The sequence below is a fragment of the Anser brachyrhynchus genome, assembly GCF_964034855.1.
Source record: "Anser brachyrhynchus genome assembly, chromosome: 20".
Lineage (NCBI taxonomy): Eukaryota > Metazoa > Chordata > Aves > Anseriformes > Anatidae > Anser > Anser brachyrhynchus.
The window spans coordinates 6,297,380-6,321,153 of NC_137713.1; the positions used below are offsets into that span (position 1 = coordinate 6,297,380).

The following is a 23,774-nucleotide window of genomic DNA, read 5'->3' on the forward strand; positions in this document are numbered from 1 at the left end:
AGAGTAGAGGAATACTTTAGAACTGTGGTCAAAACAGGGCAGTAAAACAAGTGCAATGAAAGCAATGGCACTTCAGACCTGTGTGTAGCGCCCTCTGCAAATGGGAAACTGAGTGAACGAGACTGTACTGAAGCTCATATTTTAATTTCAACCACTGCTTCAAGGCACAGCAAGTTCCATACCAGACATTGTGGGAGGAGTACGAGGAGTTTAAAGAGATGCAGTAAATTGCTGTCATTTTTAAAGTGCTTGTTTTTCATCTAATTAGGTAATTTATGGACCCGATTAGGGTCTGCTCCGAAGACACAAGAAAAGACTTCAGATAAACCTGAAAACTCTGTGGCATCTCCAGAGGAGGAGGATTCAGAGCTCCAAAGGGTTTGGGGTGCTCTTATTAAGGAAAAAGAACAGTCTCGACAAAAGAAGAGTCGATTGGATAATTTACCCTCTCTACAAATTGAAATCAGCCGGGAAAGCAGTTCTGGATCAGATACTGAATCATGATTTTACACTTTGATCCTCAAGATTGTGACTCTGCACAGTGGCAAGATTTCCTTTGTTCAAAAGCTGAACACTGGCAAAGACTCTGCAGTGAAGGTTCCAGAAACGTCTCTGTTCCTTTTATACAAAAATAGATGCATATGCCACTAGAAACCTAAAGCAATCATGTTTGTCTGGAGTCTGTGGTTGGCCCTGTGTTACGTAGGGCGTTGTCATATATCTTTATTACAGCAAACCTGTAGTTAATTCTAGCCAAACACTTTTCCCCGAGCTCAGAATATAAAAGAAGAGGCAGAAATACTCTGTATTTTTAAGAAGACCTTTTTGTTCTTAATATTTTTAACATGGAATCTTTTAACAAAATATTTTACACAATTCATCCAAAGAACAGGGCATTTCATAGCCAACACCATTGCCTTGCCCTTCTGGCTCTTACCAGCACCTTTCCTCTTAAAGTAATAACAATAATGCTTCCTGGGTAGGCAGCCAGCGAGGATAAAGCATAAAGGGAATGTCATGTTCCCTTCCTTCAAAATACTGAATGTAAACCTAAGTTAAATGTTGCAGTACGGTGAAGTTTCGTATAGAATCCATACAGCATCACTGCTCTCAAAGAATTCTACTCATTTGTTTTGGTCATACTGTGTTCTGCTCTTGTAGGGATTGCAGTGCTCAAGACTGCAAAGATGGGTGTTGGAGAGAATCATGCAATTTCCCAAGGGTGCTTTGTTTTTGGTTACATACTGAGAAATCATATTTCTCTCATTTCAGCTGTATTGTTTTGAAGAAATCTAACAGTTTAAAAACTTACATTTTTATATTTGTGAGAATTCTCCTGTTGGCCATGGTGAAAGCTATAGTGATGTTTTCCTACGTGCTGTTTAACTATACATATATATATATAACTGAAAGAGAAAAGGAAAACTATAGGATCACTGTCCCATGTCAATATTTTTGAATGTTCTTATTATATAGTACATGTGAGTGTGCACATGGTTGACTTGTTACATTCAGCTTTTTTATCTGCATACCCTCTCTAGATAGGTAAAATGTTTGATCAGAGTGCAGCTGCAATTTTTTTCTTCTGTTGCCCATGGCATACATTTTGATTGCCAATTCTGAATAAGGAATGATGATAGCACATCAGACTCAGCTGAATGGAACAGGTGGCAAAAACAGTGCTACATTATGACAGTCTGAAAGTGTTTGCATTCTCTTTGTGACTGTTCAGCCAGGAGAAGAGGGTGCTCGGGGGGGATCTTTTCAATGTATATAAACACCCGAAGGGAGGATGCAAAGAAGATGGAGCCAGGGTCTTTTCAGTTGTGCACAGTGCTAGGATAAGAGGCAGCGAGCACAAACTGGAACACGAGAGGTTTCCTCTGGACATCAGGAAGCACTTCTGTGCTGTTCGGGTGACAGAGCACTGGAAGTTGCCCAGAGAGGTTGTGGAGTCTCCTTGAAGATTTTCAGAAGCGGATGGGACGTGGTCCTGGGCAATGTGCTCTGGGTGGCCCTGCTGGAGCAGGGGCTTGGACCAGATGACCTCCAGAGGTCCTTTCCAGCATCAGAGATTCTGTGATTCTGTCCATATATCGTAGGTTCTATCAGTCCAAAATGTCTGTGAATATTTCTTCCCCATTCTGCTTTTTAGCAAACAATTTTTTCTCTCCCTGTGCCCCCCACTTTTTTTTTTTAAATGAGTTGGAGTAGGTTTGAAATTTCACTAAAGCAAGGGATCTGCAGTTAACTTTTCTTCTTGGCTTTTTTATGGGTAAGAAAGCAGCATGTAAAATGAGAGACTTGAAGTGTTATCTAGTGACTGACTGGGCTTCATGTCTTTGTTTCCTTGTTTTGTGTCACCCTTGATTTTATATTTAATTATTGAATATATAAATATGGTTCATAAAAGTACTATGGAGAGTAAATGACTGCAATGTCTGATCACTGTAATAATTCATTTTAATGTGTGCTTTCATTAATATCCCTTCCAGAGCTTTAAAATAGAATCCTACCTTACCCGTTTCTCAAGATCCTGATAACATTCATTTAACCAGTCTCTTTTTGCCAGTAAACCTTTGTGTTGTGTTACTGCTTTGAATCCATTACGGCCTTTCCTTTTTCTGAAAGGAGAAGGTAGATACCGATCGTGCTTCTGGTCTATGAAGATCGTCTTCCGCGTTGCTGTGAATCCTTGCATGTTTTTAAGCTCAGTAACTGGCTGTGGTCTGCTGTTAATGTTGCTGATAACCACTGTGTTTCTATGTAAAAATTCATATCTTGAGCCTGGTGAAGGATGGACTAACTGGTACAAAAGGTGGAATGGGAATGAATAGAAAGTCTCTTGAGCTGATATGAAAGATTCGAACTAATGGACACATGAAGGCAAGGAAAGTGGTGTAGGCAATGGCTTGCACTCTTGGAAGAGGAGCCATTAATACTGGTTCTGTCTTCCATGTAGCCGTAAGTACGCCTTAGAAATGCCTCTATGTTACTAGGGTCTATTGTGTTTATGGTTTGGGGAGAGGGTTGTGTGTGTTAATGAGAACACAGGAGTTTAGCTGCAAGAAAAATAGAGTTTACCGTTGAAGCAAACTACAGAGAGGATTTTTTTTTTTTCTTTTGGTAACTGAGTGTTTGCCTGGTTTTGGTTTTTGATGATGTACAGAGAAGCCTTGAAAAGGCGTTTGCTGGTGTCAGGAATGCTACCTTTGGTCTTCCTTAGTTACCTGAACATGAATTTCTGTGTTTTGATAATTAAAAATGAGCACTGAATCTTTAGTGAATGTTTTTTCCTTAACATAGTTAACAAATCCGTTTGTCCTAGAGAGAGATTGCATAGAGAATTTTGTTGTAAGTCCCCTTCCTTATCTTTGTGGTCAGGGAACCACAAAGATTCCACCTTCGAGTAATTTGCTGTAGAAATAAATGTGCTGATGCTGAGAAGTGCAACCTATGTATTTTACTAGAATCTACCGCTTTTAAAAACTGCAAAAAATTAGAAGTTGGGCTTTTTTTTGCAGGCAAATCTGCACCATGGAAGAGAAATATGTGTTTCTGAATTTGACGTGACTAGTTATAGGACCACACTAATGCTTCTCATAGAAAGCTTTTCCTGCCATCAAAAACAGGAATTTTGGTGCAGGGTTCACGTGAACATATCGCACAAAGGGGCCCAGCCTCTGTGCCTGCAGCTCTCCTCCTGGGCTGCCTCAACATGCTAGGCTTTTTCTGTGAAGAAGAATAAGTGAGCTAAGAGGGGAAAAACTAACTTATTTTCTGTTCAAGGTGGTGTTATAATGTGAAAACACAGCGAACACCTGTTTTATTCCCAATAATCACACTGGCAAACCCCCTTTTACTGGAACGTAAGTACCAAAAAGCCACTAGTGCAGCTTTTCTGAACAAAAGGGCTGCATCCCCCTGTCTCCCTGTGTGCAAGAAGAGAGGTCAGAGGCCGCTTTTGCCCCGCGCTGCCTGTTTTAGGCCCGCCCCCTTCCATGAGGGCCGTCCCCCGCAGAGCGCACTGCAGAAAATGGCCGCCCCCGGCCCCCCCTGCCCCGCGGCAGCAGTGGCCCAGCCTTCACCCCCCCCTCATCAGAGTGGTGCGTCCCGAGCCCTTATAAGCGGCGGCCGCGGCTCTTCGCGCCCTTTCGCCCAGCGCGGCTGACGGCGTCGTGCGATCTGTGAGGGGCCGTTGGGCGCCGCCATTTTACTCCCCCCCCTCCGGCACTGGTGGTAGCGGCCGTGCCTCGTGGTCCCCAGGGCTGGGTCGGACCATAGGAGGCAGCGGCGGGGGGGGGAGAAGGGGCCTCGCTCCTCTCGTCTCCACAGGCCGCGCATGGAGGCGGGCACCGGGCGGACACCGGGCCCCGCCGGGACGGCTTCGGGGCCTGCTCCGCGGTACGTGACGGGGCTTCGGACGAGCGGCCTCGGAGGGGGCGGCCGGGGCGGCGGAGGCCTTCTGGGGACTTCTACCCTTTTTAGCAAACGGCTTATCCGTTTTTCCTTTTTTTTTTTTTAAATCTTTTTCCTTGTGTGCTTTGGTGTGCCGAACCCTTGCCATGGAGCAAGCGTTACAGCCTTCTAGTCGATGTTCTGTGAAATTTCATGTGAAAAACTTCCCTTTGTGGCAAAAATGCTCTGGCAACCAGCCCAAGGGAAATGTCTTGAGTAAAAAATTGTTTGGGGCGGGGTCGTTGGCTACTGAAAGCTATTTGAGAAACATTTGGGTGGTTTTTAATTATTTTTAGTTACAATAAATGTGCTTCGATGATTTTTTGGAATTACTACTGAAGTGCACTGTATTAATGCTCGTTTTGTTTTTATTCCCCCAGCAGGAAGATGTCTTGAAGCAAAGAGTAAGTTAAAGTTTATTTTCTTCTAAGCTGCACCAAGTTGGTCAGAAAGTTCCGGGCTTTTCCTAATATTGCTAACGATGCAAAGTAGTTAAATACAGGACTGTTAATTGAAAATAATCTCTAATAATTACAGCTTAAAGTTAGTTAAGGAAATAAAGCTGCTCAGAACTATTTTATGTCCCATTGAGCTAACAGTTAACACTTTTTATCGACAAAAGGAAAAATGTACAAGGAGTTAAACAATTACTTCAGGTAGTGGCATGCAAAAGTTCTTGGCTGTTGATGATGATACCCTTGAATAGGAAGTGCCGTCAGATGCGAGAACTGACGATAACCTTCTTATTTGTCTGAAATACAGCTACACGTGCGCGCAGTTTGATTTCTCTGGAAATTTGTCTGCTAGGACTAATCAGGTAATGTTTATTTGCTCTGCAGATGCCTGGTATTTCCAGATAAGCATGATGTGATTAGGACTGGGAGCAGGTAGCTCGGTGGAGCTGGCCCTAATGTGAAGGTAAGTGGTGAATTTCACTGGACCCTGTAGAGCTTTATACCATCTAGAATCTAAGTTGAGAATAAATGGGTTTTATAGGTTGCCAAAAACACGAGAAGCAAATTTTGTAGGTTCATTCTCCATAGCTTGAATCAATCTACTTTCCCTCCTTTCTTCCTCAAAATACAAAGCCCTATGATACTTATTTCTAGGAATCCTTATATTTAAGTATAGCTTCTGGGTCTCTGCTGCCACGTATGCTAATGTCTATCAATTGATGTTACAGCCCTTCACAAGTCCTGGGAAAGGAAGTGGGACTGCAAGAGCAGGAGATTCTTTGGGGTGAGTTTAATCTGTATGCTCTTAATTCTTTGTGATGCTTTTTGGCTACAGTCTCAGAAAAGTTATATAATTGAAAACATTGTCATTGGACATATTTCTGTGTATTCTTATCTCTAAAAGTACAATTAATGAAATTCTAGGACAAAAAAAATGCTTTATTGAGCTAAAATACTAAGGGTAAATGGTATGAGCAGCTGTCTTCTGTACTACAGTTCTGCTGACAGCACTAGAGTAGACAAAGGAATAAAGGTATTCTGTTAGAAATGTATCAATTTATTTGTGGATATCATATGATGAAATAAACCAAAATTTGCTGGAATTACCGGCAGATTGAGTGGTGGTGAACAAAGGTTTTTCTGATGATATCTCTTATGGTAAGAAATAGATTAATAATTAGTGTTGTTTGGTTAACTTATCCATGCTGTTGTATTACAGGTGTTCATGCTGAAAGCATGTTTGTCTGAGGAAGAAGGAATCCAAGGAAACGTGCATGTGAGCTCGGGGACTAGTCTGTGTAAACATTGCATATTTTTCTGTCCATAGACTTAAGAAAAGACAACAGTAATACTGTTACAATTACACACATTAAAATTCTCATAAAACCATCTTGGGTCTATTTTTATTACTTGACTGCGTACAGAAATGACTTTCCATTACACGACATGTTTTTGATAAACATACTGCACACTTGTGTGATTAGCTATAATATGATAAAGCAGCAGATGTATACACTGCAGTGTAATTACTGCAAATAATGTAAACAGCTTTTAGTTGCGTAAGCGTTCTATTTGGTGTTTGGTAATTTACTTGCTTTAAACAGTTTAAACAAATGATACTAATACTGCTACTGTAATTACTGTGGAGATGAGGCCTTAATACCTCTACAGCAAGAAAAGCAAATGGTACAATTAGGGCAAACACAACTGTTTCTGTAGCTTGTTCCAAATTTGGTGCTTATGCCTTATTTTTGCCTTTTTTTTTTTTTGAAAGCCTAATACAGACAAAGAAAGTCTGTTTCTGTAGTAGCAGCATCCTAGCTGTGGTCCAATTGTGAAAAGTAATTTCCAGATGCAGAGAAACGGAAAAGAGATCCTCTGCAACTTGTTTGGTATCTTGGGTGTAACCGGTAAGAGTAAAAAAGGCTGCTTCTGTGATAAGTGCCTACTCTAGGACAGATGTACAATGAAGGTAGGTTAATGGAAGGCGTGAAGTTTGGGGAGAAATCTGGGAATTCAAAATGGAGATGATAGAATCAGAAACACTGCATCTGAGGCTGAAACTTCCACTGAGGTTTATTATGGAAGTATAACTGGCAGGCTTGAACACTGCAGTGCTCTTTATATTTGTAGGGGAGGTATGGAATCTGTCTCACCATATGTAAAATGATTGAGCATGTGCACTGAGGCAGCCTATCAGTGCGTATGTTGCTGATCATTTTGCCCACTTGGTGTCACCAAGTGAAAAACGTTCGTGTAGTCTTTAAAGTGTGCTTTCTGAAAAAGGTAAAGATCACTAATTAATTGTGACCACACGCTCACGCTGTGCCAACAACAACGTAAGTAATGTTAACTGTACAGCTCCAAGTAGAATATATCTTGATATTGCTTCTGAAAGCAATTAAACTGTTGTTCCATATGAAGTTTTGTCAGAGGGTATGTGGCCAGGAAGCAGCCCTCAAAGGCAGCTGACAAAACACCATTAAGTCAAAAATGGTGGCACTTGCGATGAGTAGTATTTTTGTTGTAGTAATTTAGGTGAACAGTTCTTGATTATCATAAAACAAAAAGCAGGGTATGGATGTACCCAGGTATTTGTAGTCCATAAAACCACTGTCGGAGGGTTTGCTTCCTTTCAGGATGGATGGTGGGACAAGGGAAAAAGCAGCAGTGACAGGGGAGTGTCAATATTATTCCATTCCTGGGTGACCGGTGAGGGACTTCAGGGACCGCCCCAGCTGTGACTGCATTCTCCGTGTAGCTTAGGTAAAGAAAGAAGGTGCTGTGGCTTGTTGCAGCCGATGTGGCGTCACAGGTCAGTGTCACAGGTGAGCTGTGCTGTCTGATGGCTGTGCAAAAGCCACGTAAGGTCTTGTTAAGCCACAGGTTTGGGGTTTGAAAGGACCACGTCACTGTATTCTGCCCATGGAACTGGATGAACTGGAACTGGAATGTATGTCATACACTTGGCATGTCCCAACCTCCTGTTTTCCTGAAGTTCATAGGAAGGGTGCATTTGGTAGAGGCCAGCCTCTTGGGATGCTGTAGTTACTAGAACACCATTTTTATCGGCGGGGAGCAAGGTTTATCTTTGCCTTAGCTGAATTTTGCACTTCTGCTTGTTATTCCTTAACCAGATGTTAACTGATTGAGCAAGAAGTTAGGAATGACCTCGAAACAGTTCTGCGCAGTTCACCTGTGCTCTTTGAAATAGCCAGTCAAGTGTGAAAGTTGAAAGAAAGTAACTTTTGATAGTCATAAATTAACATAGCTCTGTTACACAAGGCTCTAGAATGCTATCCAATTCATATCAGTGGAACAAGTACGTAAATCTTTGCTTAGGGAATTAATTGTATGAAATGGTATTTCAGAGGCTTCTGTCATTGTAAAGTCGGAGTTAAATGTTTTAATCATGCCAGAAGAGGTTAAGTATTTTTCAGAGAAACATCTAAAAGTAATAGAGTGCCTGATACTGTAATACCGTGTAGGTAAATTAATCTGGATTCTTCCTAAGGGCATTATTGTGATAGAGTTTAATGTAAACATTCAATCTGGGTAATGAAGTATGCAAAAGTTGTTTGGATCTAATTAGTTTCTTCTTACCTGAATGCGTACTTGAATAATATGAAGAACAGTTTGCTATAATGTTTATTTAAATGAAAATTTTAAATAGTTGCATTCTGTTCCCTGTTTTAAGAAACAAAATTACTTTCACTTAATTTTAAAAACCTGTGCATGAGAACTTGTTGACAGGTGATTTTTTTTATTTTTTTTTTTTAGCTGACATGGTATGTATTGGAATTAATGTTTTTAAAGGTTTCATAAGGAGCTCAAGGAATCTGACTGTTTTAAATGGGTTTCTGTATACCATTAGTGATAATGGAGGGTACTGTGGTCACACACTCCCTGTTAACAGAAACTTCTCGGCACTTTTTTGCTCAGCAGTTCAATGTGCTGTTTAATTTGCTTAAGATAGGCTTGCTGCAACCTATTTTTGTAATTGCTCTTGCTAGTATGTATCAGAATTATCTCATTAAAATGGGAAAGAGTTGATTGGGGAATACTTTAGTAAACAGGAAACAGCTTATCTAGGTTTATTGAGGTTACAAGTTGGTGGTATCTATTATGGTTAATTATTCAAGAGTTTCCTTTTGGTATTTGTTTATTGTTTTCATCAAAAACAAAGTTCCTCAGCAGGGATCCTCTTAACAAGCTGTCTTTTTGCAAAGATGAATGAATGCGAAAGTGTTGTTCTTATTAGAATATGGTGCCTTTTGACCAAAACAGGTGTCCTGAACATAACAAATTACTATGATCTTAAATGGAAACATTAAATAATCTTAGTATTTGTCTTAACAGTGCATGGAGGGGAGGGGAAATAAGATTGTTCTGTTTTTATTACATTTAGAAGACATCAACTTTCCAGTGTTATGAAATAAGTGACAAATTAAATCCTGATTTTAAAACACAATTATTTTGGATTTTCTAAAGATTTAAGAGAACAGTTGGCAGGAGTCCCTGGCACTTAAACAGCCGACAACCACAGATAATTCTAAAATAGATGATAGTATTAAAGCAGCAAGAAAATAAATCTTATGCCGTGAAACAAAGAATGGCAGAGTGCCAGTTCTTAGCAATAATCGAGATGCCGATGTCATGTAGTAATTCATTTGTGCGAAAACATAATGATTACGTATGGTGCTATTATCCACAAACTACAAGCTGTAACTGCTGACCTGATGGAGAGTAGCTGCTCTGGGTAATAGACTTCTTGTTCTCATTCACATCTTCCCTGCTGTACTCAGATGGCGCTGAGGGCGCCAACAGCAGAGATCACTTTGTGATGTGAATACTCGCCTAATTGTAAGCAGAATCAAATCCTCAGGCTCCTTTATGTGCAGGACACTAAACAAGACAAGGTGGTGCTGACCTGTAATCTATTCGGGGAATTTGTCGTCTGACTATGCTAAAAGGCACAAACAGGCAGCTCACAAGTCCATTGGAGGCAGAATATAAAATAAATAATAAAAATAGGCTGAGGTGTTACAGTGCTGAAGATGGGAGAATGAATCAAAAGAAGTATTAAATGTGCACAGTGCAAATGGTTTGCATATGCCAGTGAAGGTGCATTGGTTTCATCCCTTGTTCCTTCCAATGTTGCATAAAAAAAGATGTGGGACAGGAAAGCAAGCATCGGGGGCAGAGAAAAATGTTGGGAGGTGGCTGCCTTTCCAGCACACTTGTGGTTTGCAAGCTTCATGTTTCGTATAAATGCTAATTATCGTTATTTCCTGATTAGTTATTGTAAAGCAATCATATCTACATAAGCATTAAAATGAATGCTCTTGCGAAACCATGAATTACTATAATTAATATATCCCAGCTATTAACTAAAGCCAATCTAAAAATGTGCTCTTTCTTGGCTTGGTAGCTGCTATTCCAGTTGAGTCAATTTCTAGCTGGCTGTATCAACTTAATTAGAAGGGAGGAAGGGATGTACTGCATATTTCAGAATGAAGACTGTCCTAAACTGTAAACCTTCACTCCTTATTTCTTGAAGGTAGATGGAAGAGCAGTTAATTTTTCAACTCCTCTCTCCCTCGTCGTTTCAAATTAGTGGAGGAGAAAGCAAGGCGCCGTCAGAGGAATTGCAGTTTTCTGGCAGGGAATGACTAAGATGATATTAGTGTCATGCAAGGAAAATTTAGAGGTTTGTTTTCTTCCAACTGCTGCATTAGCAAATGCTTTGTTACAGTTTTTCAGATGCTAGAGTCAGACTCTGAGCTACTCCAAATACCCATGGGACGTTTGACCTTCTAACCCAGGCCTTGAGCTCGGCAGTGTTTGTAACACCTGATTGACTTTGTGTAGCCAAAGCTTTGTCACATTTTGTGTGTTCCTATAAAGAAGGACAAGGTCAACACGTTATTTAGTTGTCTGGTAGAACAAACCAGACAGATCTTATTTTGTCAGTTGGTGTAATTTAGTGTCTCAGTTTTACACTTAACATCAATTTTGGTCCAAATACCATGAACTCATCCTAACCCTGCTCAAGATTTAAAGAAGGGAACAGGTGGAATTTCATTTAGTGCATGCAAAAAATAATATATTTAGAAAAATATAAGCATTTGTGCTCCTGGGCTCTAATTCAGGAAGAAGGAGAACATCTGCCCTGTTTCACCACCCGATGTTTGAGACCACAAGATGGTGCAGCCATCACCTTCAGAGCATTTACTGTAGAGAAAGAAAGATTTTTGAGACCTTGGAAGGTGCTTGTTTGGGGAAGCATGGTGTTTCTGCTATTTCCTTCTTCTAATAAGATTTGCAACTTTCATTACCACACAGAGAATCCCCCGTACAGTGAAAATGTCACTTTAATTGGCTGTTAATGATGTTCTGTAGTGTAGGACCAGCAAAGGCTGAGCCTTTGTTTTCTTTGATGGGAGTGACACAGTGCATGATTAAACGGTGTGATGAGCTGATGGAATGACAGTTTATTTTTCTCTAGGAGAAATAAAAACAAAGCACGAAGAACGGCCTCCCCTTCATTATCTTTCTCTCAAGTGCATTCAGCTTCAGGACTTGCTGAAGCCTGCATTTCATGCAGCAAAGCTCAGGTGCCTCTCTTTTGGTGAGTGTTGAGCTTCAGCTCAGCTGAAGTCAATAAACACCTTTTGCAGACCAGCACCTGCATGTGGAGCTGGAAACCCTGAGCAAAATACAAATGAGTAAATCGTTAATATTAAGGAGATGGAATTTGAAATCCCTGCTGTTTTAATCAATTTGAAATGCCAAAAGTTTTATCTCCAGTAATTTGGAGATAAAGAGCTCTCCTGTACATGCTTTTCTTATTAGACACTTGTTCGTTTTTGCAATTTGGTAGTTAGATTTTTCATAATTAGGGGTTTTATTTGTAATGGTTTGTGATAAAAGGATTGCATAGCACAGCTGCAACTTGAACTTGCTAAATGAATGAAATAATGATCCATGTTCCCAATACTGTCTATGGCTTTTTGTTGGGCTTTTTTTTCTTGATCATCTTATTTTCTAGATTTTTTTTTAATTACTTCCTTGCTTGCACTTTTCCAGGTCCCTTAGGAGGATAATTTATTCAGGTTTGGTTGTCTTTCTTTTTCTTGTATTCTGTACTTTTGACATCTGCTTTTGATGATTTGTGTTAGCTGGGTGTTGTTTCTGAAGGATGGAATTAGGTTTGATGCTAGCACATTGAGACAAACTTCCTAGCCAAGAGGCAAAGTCTAAGCTTACCACCCAGATAGTGAATTTTCCTGAAGAGCTTAAACTTTATTAATAAATATCTGGATCAAAATACCAGTGGTACAGAACACTTCCTATAGTAATTAGGTTATTGGAGTGCTTATCTGCTAGCAAATGCAATGCTATTGCTCAAGCAATCTGCTGTCCAGCAGCCATTTAACACAGCCCACAGTGACAGCAGATGAAACCTTCGAAATGCTTTACATCTCTTGTGCCTCCATCAGATAACCCTGAAATGGTCTGCCAGCGTTCCTGGGAAGCTGGATTATAACCCCAGCACAGATGAAGAAAGCGGAGATCAGAGACTTACGGGGTGAGTGAGAAAAGGGAGGGGCAACTTGGTTGGTTTTTAGATAAATGCTTTTACTTAAGTAATGTCAAACCAGCTATTTATTACTTTCAACTGTAGCAGTAAATAAATAAAATCTTTTCCTGAGTGCTCCTCAGGCCGTGAAATGCATAGGGTACCTGCTGTGAAAATGATGAGAATTGTTTCAAAGCAGGGTACGAACCTGGAGCTTTGAAACGCCACAGTGATATCAGAAAATAATGGAAAGCCACTGTACCAAGGTACACTTTGAATTTGATTTAATACATATCCCGTCACCTCGCTAAGCCAGCCTGTGTGCTTCTGCAGGAGCATCTGTACAGGGGGAGGGGGAGGCTCCCTCTTGCAGGAGGCAACAGAGCCTTTGTGTCAGTGCCAAGCTGTTTGGTAATGCAAAATGGGAGACCACATCAAGGAGAGAGAATTTCAAAGCTACTGCTTTTATGCTTCAAAAAGGGTTTTGGAGATGACAGCAGCAGTGACTGTGTCACTTGGCAGCATGTCAGCAGCTCAGAGGCTAAAGATGAGGAGAAAGCAGGGTTTTGAGGCAGACAGCAGGACCAAAGGAAGAGCAGTGACACCACAGTTGGGTGAAGAACTGATGCAACGCCTGGAGCTGGTTACACAAATAAAGGGTCAGCCCTGGTCTGATGTGTGCCCCTGCTCTGGGTGCCTGTTGGCCAAGTTCAGCCCATTTCTGAGGTTGGTTTCTGTGGTAGGAAAGCTCATTAGCTTGTGTCTTTGGAGAGAGTTTCTGCAAGGAAGGTGGAGAAGGCAGTTCTGCCTCCAGGGAAACTCCTCTCACCGAGAAAGCAGCAGGTCAAAGCACTGGGTTTGCAGATGGGATGCTGCAGGAGATGTGTGAAGCGCCTGGAGATGGCGGATGTTAGAGGAAACATAAAAGCAAGATTAAAAAAAGAAAGCAGAAAGTGGCAGTAAAGTAACACTGCACTTGGGGAAACATCTTCCCTCTGGAGACAACAACCAGGAGCACAGATACGGGGTGTGAGGATTTGGTGTCGATTAAGAGAGGATATTTGTGCAGAACTGTAAATACAAAACAAGATTTATACTCTCAGACAGATGCAGTGGAGATATTTCCACCAAAGCCCTTAGGTTCATGTTTTGCAGGTCTTATTTCCTGATCTGAGGGATTAAAGCTGCACCTAATCAGTCTGGCAATTTCCCTAATCCCCCCTACAGCCTCTGACAATCTGATCACATGCTAAAAAGCAAAGTCTTCAGGTAACTGCAAGAAGGGGTGGCACAATCTGAGTTGAACAGTATTAAAGCTTGAAAAACCCTCCCTAAAAACCCTGAGGCTGTTCACAAAGTGGCACAGGGCTGGGCTGGACATTTGGTGACCCTTGGTGATTGCACAGCTGCTGCCTGTTGGTGCTCCAGGTGCAGCACCACCTGCAGCTCTCCTCGTTTTAAGCCTCCCCCTCATTTTAAACATCTGTCTCCCACTTAGTGCTCCCCAGAACACTCAGCTCAGGCACAAGGCAGGGTTTTTTCTTTTTCTTTCTTAACAGAATCCAGTATTTTATAAGTGAAGAACACTACGTTTATTATCTGATTTCTCCTGCTGCTTGCAGGGTGGAAGCTGCAGGGATCTAACAGCAAAGCGGGCAGTGCTGGGTGGTTTGGGGATGCAGGTGAGGACAGAAAGCTGCACTTCTAGTCGGTGATGAGGAAAGAAGTCTCTGAAGCAGCAGACTTGCAGGCAGCAGTCACACTTGCCAGAGGAAGAAGAGCTGGTGCCTAAGAGGAAATTACAGCAGGTAGGAAAATTGATGATACCCGGAGAAATTGGTGTCTAATCCCACCCTGCAGGTTTTTCTAGAGGTTAAGGAGGGAGGAGGAAACGCTGCTGGGCAGATGCTGATCCTGGTGCACGGAGGGATTTTGGGAGGAGCTGCTGGCACCAGAGCCTGCCTGAGCTCTGCACAGAGCCGCAGCGCGAGGAGCCTTGTGTGAGGTGCAGCTCTGATTTTGGAAGGAGTTTTGGTGGGCTTAGGAGGGAGAGGGGAAAGAAACTGGTGAGTTGGAAGTACACAGAATAAAATGAGGACAAGCTAATGGAGACTTGAATGCAAATACACGAGTGGTGCAGCAAGGGCAATGTTTTGTTACATCTATGTGGCATTGATTCAGAAATGCCCTTCGGAAGTGCTGGGACCTTATTTCTTATAGGATATCGTTGATTACTTGACTCTTGCATATAGTTACCACCAGAGAATGCCTTTTTAATCCCTGTCATGTGAGCTGTGTTGAAGCTGTGTGGCACTAACTTTTAAATCAGGGTGGTGTGGCAGGCAGAGTGCTGATACCTCTGTGTTCAGCAGCCAGATGGGTGATGATGTTGGTGTGCGCACCTCAGCTGCTAAGAGCCGCCTGTGAGATGCGCTTTATATGAAAATGACCACTTAAATTAAAGCTGTTATTCCACTGGGCATATGCACTGCCTAGTGCAGAGGTGTAGGGAAAATAACTCTTGCCTTCTACTGCCTCCTAATTAGTCCTGCAGCTTAAAGAAGCAGTATCCGCTCAGGTTAATGAGCTAGAACGAGGACAGTTCCAGCAGCGAGACGTGCAGAGGGCTGAGATGGGAAGCAGGTTTTTCTCCCAGGCTGCCTGCAGCAGTTGCTTGGTGCCGCTCTGGGGACTTGGTTCCTGTTGCATGTCGCAGGCAGCGACCCGTGCCACCACCCAGTGCGTCTGAAAAATAGAAAGCGTTGGAGTAGCGAGCGGTGGAAAGATTTAACGGAGCTTGCTGTGACTCTCTGAACTTGCAGCATTTCTGTGTAGCACAGGGTTTCTCTCTAATTTACCAATTGCTTGATTTTCTTCTCTTAACCTGTCCCAAATGCCGTGGTGGCTCTAAGCCCTTTTGCCCCCCAACAAGCGCAGGTCCTGCGGCTGCTCTGAGAGCTCCCAGGGCTCTGTGCTGACCGTGTTGTTTCTGATCTGATTTTTTTTTTCTTCTCCCCTGTTTCTCACCCCCCTCTTGTCTCACCTGTTGACCGTGTGCCCTCCCAGTTCATTGCATTTTAGCAGCGTTGGAAGCGGGGTTGCTCTCTGTGGATGTTGAGCAGGACAAACCATCTATCTCTGGCCCGTGGTGATCTGAGCATTGTGGTGCTTTACGTTATCCTACTGCTTTTATTCCTAGCTGAACAGTGGACTGATTTTACAGTAATTTTTGCAAGTTGTTGGGGGAAATGCCTATCACCTGGTTGGCTTAAGCATGCTTGCAAAGTCGTTCCTCCTCAGCTGCTTGGAAGGGGGCTTTGTTCTTTTGAAAATCTCACCATTTTCATGTGCCTGATAATCTTCTCCTTTCCTACTCTTGCAAAGACCCTGAAGGTAGCTGTAGCTGGCAGGTTTGCGTGGCAAATGGAAGCAGACAAAGGGCACGAATATGAAGTAGGCTAAGTTTTGTGTTTTAGCCTGCAGCTCTGCGAAAAGCTGTTTGCATGTGGTGGAGGGGAGCTGTGAGCTTGCAGGCAAGTGCAGCTTCCCCCAGAGCTGCTGGAAAATGACTTAGCCTTTGCATTCATAATTGAACAGGCAGGTGTGTACAGAGGAGATGAAAGAAACAAATTAATGGTGAAGCTCTCCTATTGGAAAGGCATGCGTGAAGGTAGCTCTGAAGCAGATGCCTCCTATTTTGTGTGCTTGGAGATGCAGCCACCTCTGAGGTTTTATGCCTGCACTGCTACGTGCGGGATTCAACAGGAGTTTGTTTGGTAGGAGCTGGGTTAGCGTGTACCAGAGCATGGCGTGCACTGTGCTCGAAGATAGACTCTGCTGCCAGCTTACATTTCATTTATATCAGGAGCTGAAATTGCAGGTCTTGCCTGGAGATATAGCAGGACAAGAGGCAGTTGCAAAAGAGGAAGAGGTAGGCTCATTCCCATGGCAATGTACCTAGATTTAGTTATAGCCAACGTCCCTTCCCTTTTCTTGTAGTATTGCATATAACCAGTCTGAGTCCCTGTGTATCTATTCCAGGTATTTATACCTGGAGGACAGACGTGCCTGTAGTAAGATATTCCAAGGTCTAATTCTAGCTGTGATTTCCACTAACAACTCACTGAGGGATGTACTGTGCAAGAGGGCTCCTAAAGAGCCGTGCTGACAGCTGGTTCCCCAGCCAAATCCGCCAGATGCAGCTTAGCAACCCCTTCCTGAGGGCTGAAACAGGCTGCACGGGTTTACTTTCTCCTCAGAACTAATAAAAAGGCAAAGAAGAATAAACGGTGGCACACAAGCCACAAAATCAATAAGCTATTAGGAGGCAGAAAACCCAGGAAATGGATTTAGAAATCTGCGCAAATAATTAAGGGTGGTGTTGAACGAATCACATCTTTTTTGACTATATTAAACCAGGTTTTCAATTTTATGTAAAGCCATAAGCTCACCCAAAGGTAAAACAACTGTCTTCTCTGCATATTTACAGGAGAGAAGATAGAAAACGTAGGCCCCATTGAGCCTAGAAACAAAGCACCTCCAATTCCCTGTGGAACAGTAATTGAGTCATGGGCTTAAGCGCTTTTCATGCAAGCTGTCAGCACTGTGTTCCCAAACATGGGTCCAGCTTGGGATCCCAGGCCCCTCCAGTCCTTACAGTTAGCAGTCTTCATGCAGTTTGTCCTGGTAAATTCTGCACTAGTGATTTGTTAACAGTAATGCCCCAGCCACGTGGATTAAATATTTTCTTTCCCCACCAGGTCAGTGATTATGGCTGCTCAAAGAAATACGCTAAGCAATTTAGTGGTAGTATTCCCAACAAGCACCCAGCTCAATACAAAACACACATTTTGGTTGTTCGGCTTATTTTTTGGCTATTCTTTCATGATGTTTAGGAAAAGTGGTCTTTGAAGGCATTATATAGAAAGAAGACACTTAGGAGTCACTTTTGTTGGTCGTTAGTTTTGAATGCGTGGTGAAAGATGCTGAGCTGTCCCTGGGTTTTGTCCTCTAGTCAGAGCAGTGTTTGGGTCGTGGATTAAATTGACTCCCATATTCTTAGTCCTTTGCCTTTATACAGCTCTAAACCATCTGCAAATACTATTAGCTGTTTTTCCACTTTTAACTGTTCAAAAAACAAATATTAAGTCACAGGAGGCATTTATGTCCTGTAGTCACTGGTTTGGAAGGAGCAGACAGACGAGAAGGGGTATCTCGGGGTAAAAGATCCTGAAATCCTCCTTTCCACTATGTATGTTCAAAGTACAGCTCTAAGCTTCGTGCTAGGTGGTTAATGCAATATTTATTTGGTTAAAAAAAAATGTCTACAGTCCTTGCACAAAACAGACGCCCCCACCCTGAAATAAAATTTTACCTTAAACAGGTTCTGCCTTTTTTTTTCCTTTTCTTTGCAGTCAACAAACCTCCAGCTGATACTAAACATGATTTTCACTGTATTTATTTTAACTAAAAAAAAAAATATTAAGGAAAATCTAGTTGAAGATCTATTCTGTTTCTTCTCAAGGCAAGCTGAAACAAAATACAAACAAAACCCAGGGAAAGCAAAACCCGTGCGTTGTCTTTCCTTCCCTCCGACCTGCAGCAGAGCTGCTCAGGAGCCTGGCACGTGGCTGTGCCGCTCTGGGACTTGGCAAGCTCCAGCCCAAACTGATTTCCACGCGATTTGAGGCTTTCTTTGGAACTGCAGCAGCATTGCTGGAGGCTGCTTCGCTCCGTGCTCCAGCCTTATTAGGTATGCCAGCAGCATGCACAGCGTGGAAAATAAGATAAAGAAAGAGGGCACCGGGGTGTGTGGGTGGGCAGACCTCCAGGTTCGGGGCCCAGCAGCCAGGCTGGGCCCATTATCCGGGACGTGGTTCGTACCCTCCCAGGGGAAATCATGAGAACAGAGGCTGGAGGAAGTTAGGGAGCAGGCACGAGTTGTAGGAGCTCAATAATGAATGTTAATTTGTCCAAAATCAGTTTAAGTGTGTTTGCTTGTCGCTTCCAGAAAAGCCGTGTCCCAGCGGATGCCATTTTGGCACCTATTAAACCCCCCCAAGGAACCTTTGTGGGTTATTGCCTGTCTCGGAGCTGCCTTGCTGCCTCTTCGCCATGGGCTGACGTAGGAGAAGACGAGGAACCCGCCAGGCGCTTCCCTCTGGGGCTTGTTGGCAGCCTGAAATTTGTCTCAAGTCGCCGTGGGGCATCTCCCCAGGGGCAGGCACTACGCTGCGGGAGGAGGCCTTGGATGAGTAACAGAAGCGGTTTATATTTATTGCAAAGCAGAAGCGTTAAATAACTTCCAGCAGAGACAGCTTTACTGGTGCTCGGTAGACATGAAATAAGGAGAAATTCAGCCATGTGTCTGTCTTTTTTCTGGTGGTTCCTGTAAGGGATCAAATGCCTTTTCCTAGGATGTCAGAAGGTGGTTTCGGGGCCTTGGTGCAGGGCAGAAGAGCAACCCCAGCCACGATATTTTTCAGATGCACTTACACTTGCACTGCCAAAGGCTGGTTTTCCACCCAAGCACTGCATTTCACAGGCATGATAGAGCTGTGACTGCAAGCGAAGGCTGCTCGCCCACCCCAGACCCAATAGGGTCCCTTCCACGTGGGTTACAATGTGCTGAGGCAGGGCTTGTTTCTAAGCACCTGCTGCAGGAGGGCCCTGATCCTGGCTGGGACCTTTAATGTTGTCATAAGCATCAAAACAACACCATACATCAGGGTTTTTTTAGACTGTGGTCAGAGAAAAAGGGAAATCTATCAACAGGAAGGGACGTTTGCTCCCTGAAATGTGGGAGATGATCGATGGGCTGGGAAAGGGAGGGTGGCCTGACCCAGCCATCCCCGCTTGCAGGAGCCTGGTCCTCACCACTGCTCAGTGTTTGCCATCTGGCACCTTTTTTATGTTTGTTTGTCCTTCTGGGCCCTGACGTGTTTCAGTGTCAGCCTTTTTGCTCCGGCAAGGAAAGCGATTCCAGCAAGAACCGTGCATGTCTGAACTGCAAGGTCATTTTGGTTCAGAGCTACCTGAACAGCAAGGACTAAAGCCCCTCTGGTTTCTGGCTGTGCTTGCTCGGTGTTTTGTATGTAAACCAGGTAGCCCTTAAGGGATAATAGTTGCTTTTCCAGATGCCACTATAAACGTTTTTGCCTATCAGCTGAGCTCCAGCAGCCTGCGCGCGATCTCTGGGCCTGGCGTTAAACACACCAGCATGAGCTGCCAATAAATAATGCAACAGATTCCCCTAGCCAGGACTTTTTCTTCTACTAATAAGGAGAAAAAGACGAGGCAGCAGGTAGCGTGGTTCAGCAGCTGACAGCTTTAGCCTAACCTCCTCCTGGTTGTTACGCAGACAGTTTTCTCATCCCACGCGCTGTGGGTGGGATTTGCCTGGGTCTCGCTCGTCTCCCTTCTTGTGTCCTGCATCAAAATCCCCCCCAGAGGCATCTTCTCCCTGGGAAAACTGCATCCTGCAAATCCTCCTTTGCTCCTACCCATTTCTTTTCGGTTTACCCAGGTGCAACTGAAGCAATCCTGCAAGAGTGGATTTTCCTTGCAATACCCATGGAATCTGTGTAGGTTTTGTTATGGCCTGGCTCCCGCCACCACAATCGCCCCCCAGCTGCTGAGTTAAGCCACGGGTGGAAAAGTCCTGGCTCTGTGCGTGGCCTGGCTGAGGGGTGTGGAAGGAGAAGCCGTGCAGCCTGCTTCCCCAATATGTTTTTATGAACGTCTTATTTTAAGGTGGGCATTTCCCACCCACCTTGATGACAAATGACCTCAGTCAGCTTTCATAATCTACAGCAGTGATTTTCAGTACTCAAATCCTTATTCTAGGGCCAGTTAAGAGCTTCTGTCCAGAGCAAGCAGCCCCCTATAGCATGGGAAACATTGATAGTGTGTGGGGCAAGCTCCAGGCTTGTTCTGCTGCTGGTGGCTGGGCAGGGAAGCAATCTCATGGCATGGTCTCAAAAAACCTCACGCTTCACTGAGCCCACAGGATCAGCATCATGCTGAAGTGCAATAAATGGCTAATTAACCTAACCCACACTGCAAGGAAGAGACAGAGTAGCTAAAGCCCTGTTGGTTTTATGACAATGCTGTCTCTTAGAGCCGTGTTATTTTTCTTTTCCTGTGACAGTCAGTAATGTGGTGCAGGCTTCAGCATGCACGAATATTTCAATAAAAGGCCCTTTCCAGTTATTTCCCTGTCTCAGAGGAGATAAATTTTTCTGGACACAGTGACGCTGGTGCAGCCTGTCCGTGCTGGGAGAGCAGAGCTTGCTCTCATGGTGTAAGGACAGGGGACGCGGGGGCTCTCCAGAGGCTTGTCCTTTGCACAGCAGCCCTGGAGATAAATGCAAACCAGCTCCCGATGAGTTTTGCAGCATGTAGAAGCTCAGCCGGGGGGAAAATACGGCTGGAGCAATGGGCTTGATGCTTTGTGTCAGTGAGGGAGTTCAGTGTACACAGGATAAATAAAAGATGCAGCTCTCTAAATGCAAAGTAGCTCTGGTTTTTGGATTTGCACAGCCAGACTGGGGGGGCCAGGTGGATGCTGAGGCCCCAGGCAGCTGGTTCCTGTGCAAATACTTAGCAGAAACTAAAAGCTGTGCAGCAGGGAGCTTGTGATTTAAATAATTTAAACAGATGGGGGGGACCTGGGCTGTGCACAGGAGGGAGGGGAGCAGTGTGGTGAGCACTGGGGTACCAAGAGAGCTCTTGCTCATTTCTTACATATAAAATAAGGATGGCCATCCGTCTCCATCACCTCCCTTGCCCCCATAATGTACTCTGAACATACTGAATCCAGCCCATGAACAGGACTGTTTGTTTCCTCTTTTGATTCTTTGCTGAGACCTGGAGAAAGCAGAGGCACTGTGCTCAGCACCGCTCTGCCCTGCGGCCATGGGTGTGCTGGGGCACTGGAGCGCTGGGCAGCCAGCTGTGCAGAGATCTCAGTGCTACCTCTTTATTAAACATTGTCATTTATTTTGATTACGGATAGCTCCTTTATTTCAAACAGAACAGTTCATTCACTGCAAAGATTCTTCATGCCTGTTGGAAAGAGTTAGCATTAAAAAAAAAGGCTTGGATACATGCAAATCATACTGAACTTTGCCAAATGTAGTAAAATGAGTAGCAGAGTTTCTTCTAAGTTACCTACTTGCATATGGAGGAGAAACAACAACCAACAGCATGAACGCCCCTGGAAATGGTGTGCAGCTTCCTGTGCAGTGATGTTAAACAAAGAGAACCCAAGGAACGATCAAAAAGTCTGTTTACACCCAGAACAATCAAAGCCAGAGGGTCACTGCTCCGAGGCAGAAAACGATGCTGCAAGGCTGGTCAGGGGAAGGGCTGTGAACAGATACAGAGGGGCTCCCTCTCAGCAAGGGGAGTCCTGTTTGGTCCTTTGAATGGGAGGGGAAGTATTTCCCACTTTCCTGCCCTCCCCCAGGTTTTAGGATCAAATGAAAATCTGGTTCAGAAGCCAAAGTGCGTTCCCACGCTGATGCTCTGTTGTGATCTGTTTTCCATCCAAAAATAAAATCAATGTCTCTTAAAAACAAAAAACAGAGCAAAACAAAACATTTTACAAACAAAGCACTTCTGGTCCAGGTGGGGTTGAACACAGCCAAGTGACCCAAAAACCTTTCTGAGGCTTTGAGGCTTCGGCTGGCCGCATCCATCCAGTCCTGAATGGCAGTGATATAGGGGAGAAAACCCCAGCGGTTGGGTTTCTTTTTTTCTTTTATAAACCTCCGGGATTGTGGCCTCTTCTGGCAGCAACAGCAACGAGCCTGAGCTGAGCCCCAGCTCCGGACTTCACAGCTCACTCCCCGGGACAGACCGAGTGCCCTGGTGCCAGCTCCAGGTACCGCATGGGAAGCCCTGGAGTCATCACAGCAGCAAGGCCGGTGGGAAAGGGGATTTTACAGCCAAATAAACCCCGGGCAGGCAGCGGGGCCAGCCCAGTTCTGGTAAGGCTGGAGAGGGCAGCATCCAGGCACGGGATCTAGCTCCGCGCCAGCACCAGGAAGGCAAAGCCCTCCCGTGGGGCTGGCACGCCGGTAGCAGGAACATCCCCGCTTAGTGTGCGATCAGGCTTTGGGCTCGTCTCACCAGGCATGCTATTCAGCAGCAGCTCCTGAAGTCGGAGTGGGAGAGGTCTGAAGTCCTGCTGTGGCATCTGTCTGACCAGCCGGGATCCTGTAAGACCCGGTCACCTTCCTTCTCCGGTTCTGTGCTCTTCTAAGGGCCTTGTCTTACACCACCTTGACGATGCGTTTTTAAGGAGTTAAAAAGCATAGCACTAACGTTTAAAAATACCCGGCCAGCTTTCCTACAACGTAAATATTCACCGCCATCCCGTCCGTGTGTTCGTCAAGAAGAACGACGTCGACGTTCATCGCAGGGGAGGCAGGCGACGCTCTGCGCTCCCAGAGCATCCCAGCCGCCTGCGCCCACCCTCTGCCAGGACCCCCGTTGTGGAGGTCTCGGGTTTGCCACCCCTGCCCAACGCGCCCACTGCGGAGCCGAGCATCACGTCTGCGGCGTGGCGGCGCCTTGCTCCGAGCCAGGCAGCGTCCCAGCCTCCACCGTCCTGTCCGTCGGCTGAGAGCCTGTGCTGTCGGTCGTGCCCGCTCCGGTTTTATCGCCCTCGTCGGCTCGCAGGTCCTCCTGGCTCTCGGCCCGGCCATCCTGGCTCTCCAAATCGCTCACCTGCCCCTCGCCGAACTCCAGGATGGTCGGCAAGTTGCCTTGCTTGGGGCATCGTCTCTTGAGGCTGACCAAGAAGGGCTGGGGCAAGGAGAAGATGTCCACATTGTTGCCGAGGTCGATCCAGGTGACGCTGGGGAACTTTTTGGGGTCCTTCAGGGTTTCGGTGAGGTCCCGCAGGATGGCTTTGGTCAGCCGGTTGCCGTTGAGGGAGAGGGTGGTGAGGTGGGGCAGCACGCAGAGCGCCGGCAGCAGCTGCAGCAGCATCTCGTCCGTCAGCTCGGTGAAGCACAGCTCCACCGTGTCGATGTGCTCCGAGCTGTGCTGCAGGTAGGACGCGATGCGCTCCAGGTCCTTCAGCGTCAGCGGGATGCCCGACAAGTCCACCGTGTTGTCCTGCGGCTTGCCCATCAGCACGGCCTTCAGGCTGCAGGGGAGGAAAAGGAGAGGGGTGTAAATGTGGGGGGCATCATCTCTGCTTGGAGCCTCCCGCAGGGCAGGACTGTGCATTATTTAGGTGAGATGTTCAGCTGGGGGTAACAACCCGT

At 44.8% G+C, this 23,774-nt stretch overlaps 2 protein-coding genes across 6 annotated transcripts in view; one reads left to right on the forward strand and one right to left on the reverse strand.

The window, feature by feature from the left end:
* Positions 1–6,302, forward strand: part of NCBP3 (nuclear cap binding subunit 3) — a 24,446-nt gene extending 18,144 nt beyond the window's left edge. For 2 of the 3 annotated variants that reach the window (XM_080563419.1, XM_080563421.1), the window contains 5 exons: positions 269–4,404; positions 4,839–4,862; positions 5,298–5,376; positions 5,642–5,697; positions 6,133–6,302. In XM_080563419.1, coding sequence (XP_080419545.1) covers positions 269–504 — 236 coding nt within the window. In that variant the 3' untranslated portion in view covers positions 505–4,404; positions 4,839–4,862; positions 5,298–5,376; positions 5,642–5,697; positions 6,133–6,302. The remainder of the gene's footprint in view (positions 1–268; positions 4,405–4,838; positions 4,863–5,297; positions 5,377–5,641; positions 5,698–6,132) is intronic. The other variant, XM_080563420.1, reaches the window with a different exon arrangement.
* Positions 4,359–23,774, reverse strand: part of LRRC75A (leucine rich repeat containing 75A) — a 102,849-nt gene continuing 83,433 nt past the window's right edge. For 2 of the 3 annotated variants that reach the window (XM_080563428.1, XM_080563427.1), the window contains exon 4: positions 4,359–23,653. In XM_080563428.1, the coding sequence (XP_080419554.1) occupies positions 23,050–23,653 (604 nt within the window). In that variant the 3' untranslated portion in view covers positions 4,359–23,049. The remainder of the gene's footprint in view (positions 23,654–23,774) is intronic. The other variant, XR_013941253.1, reaches the window with a different exon arrangement.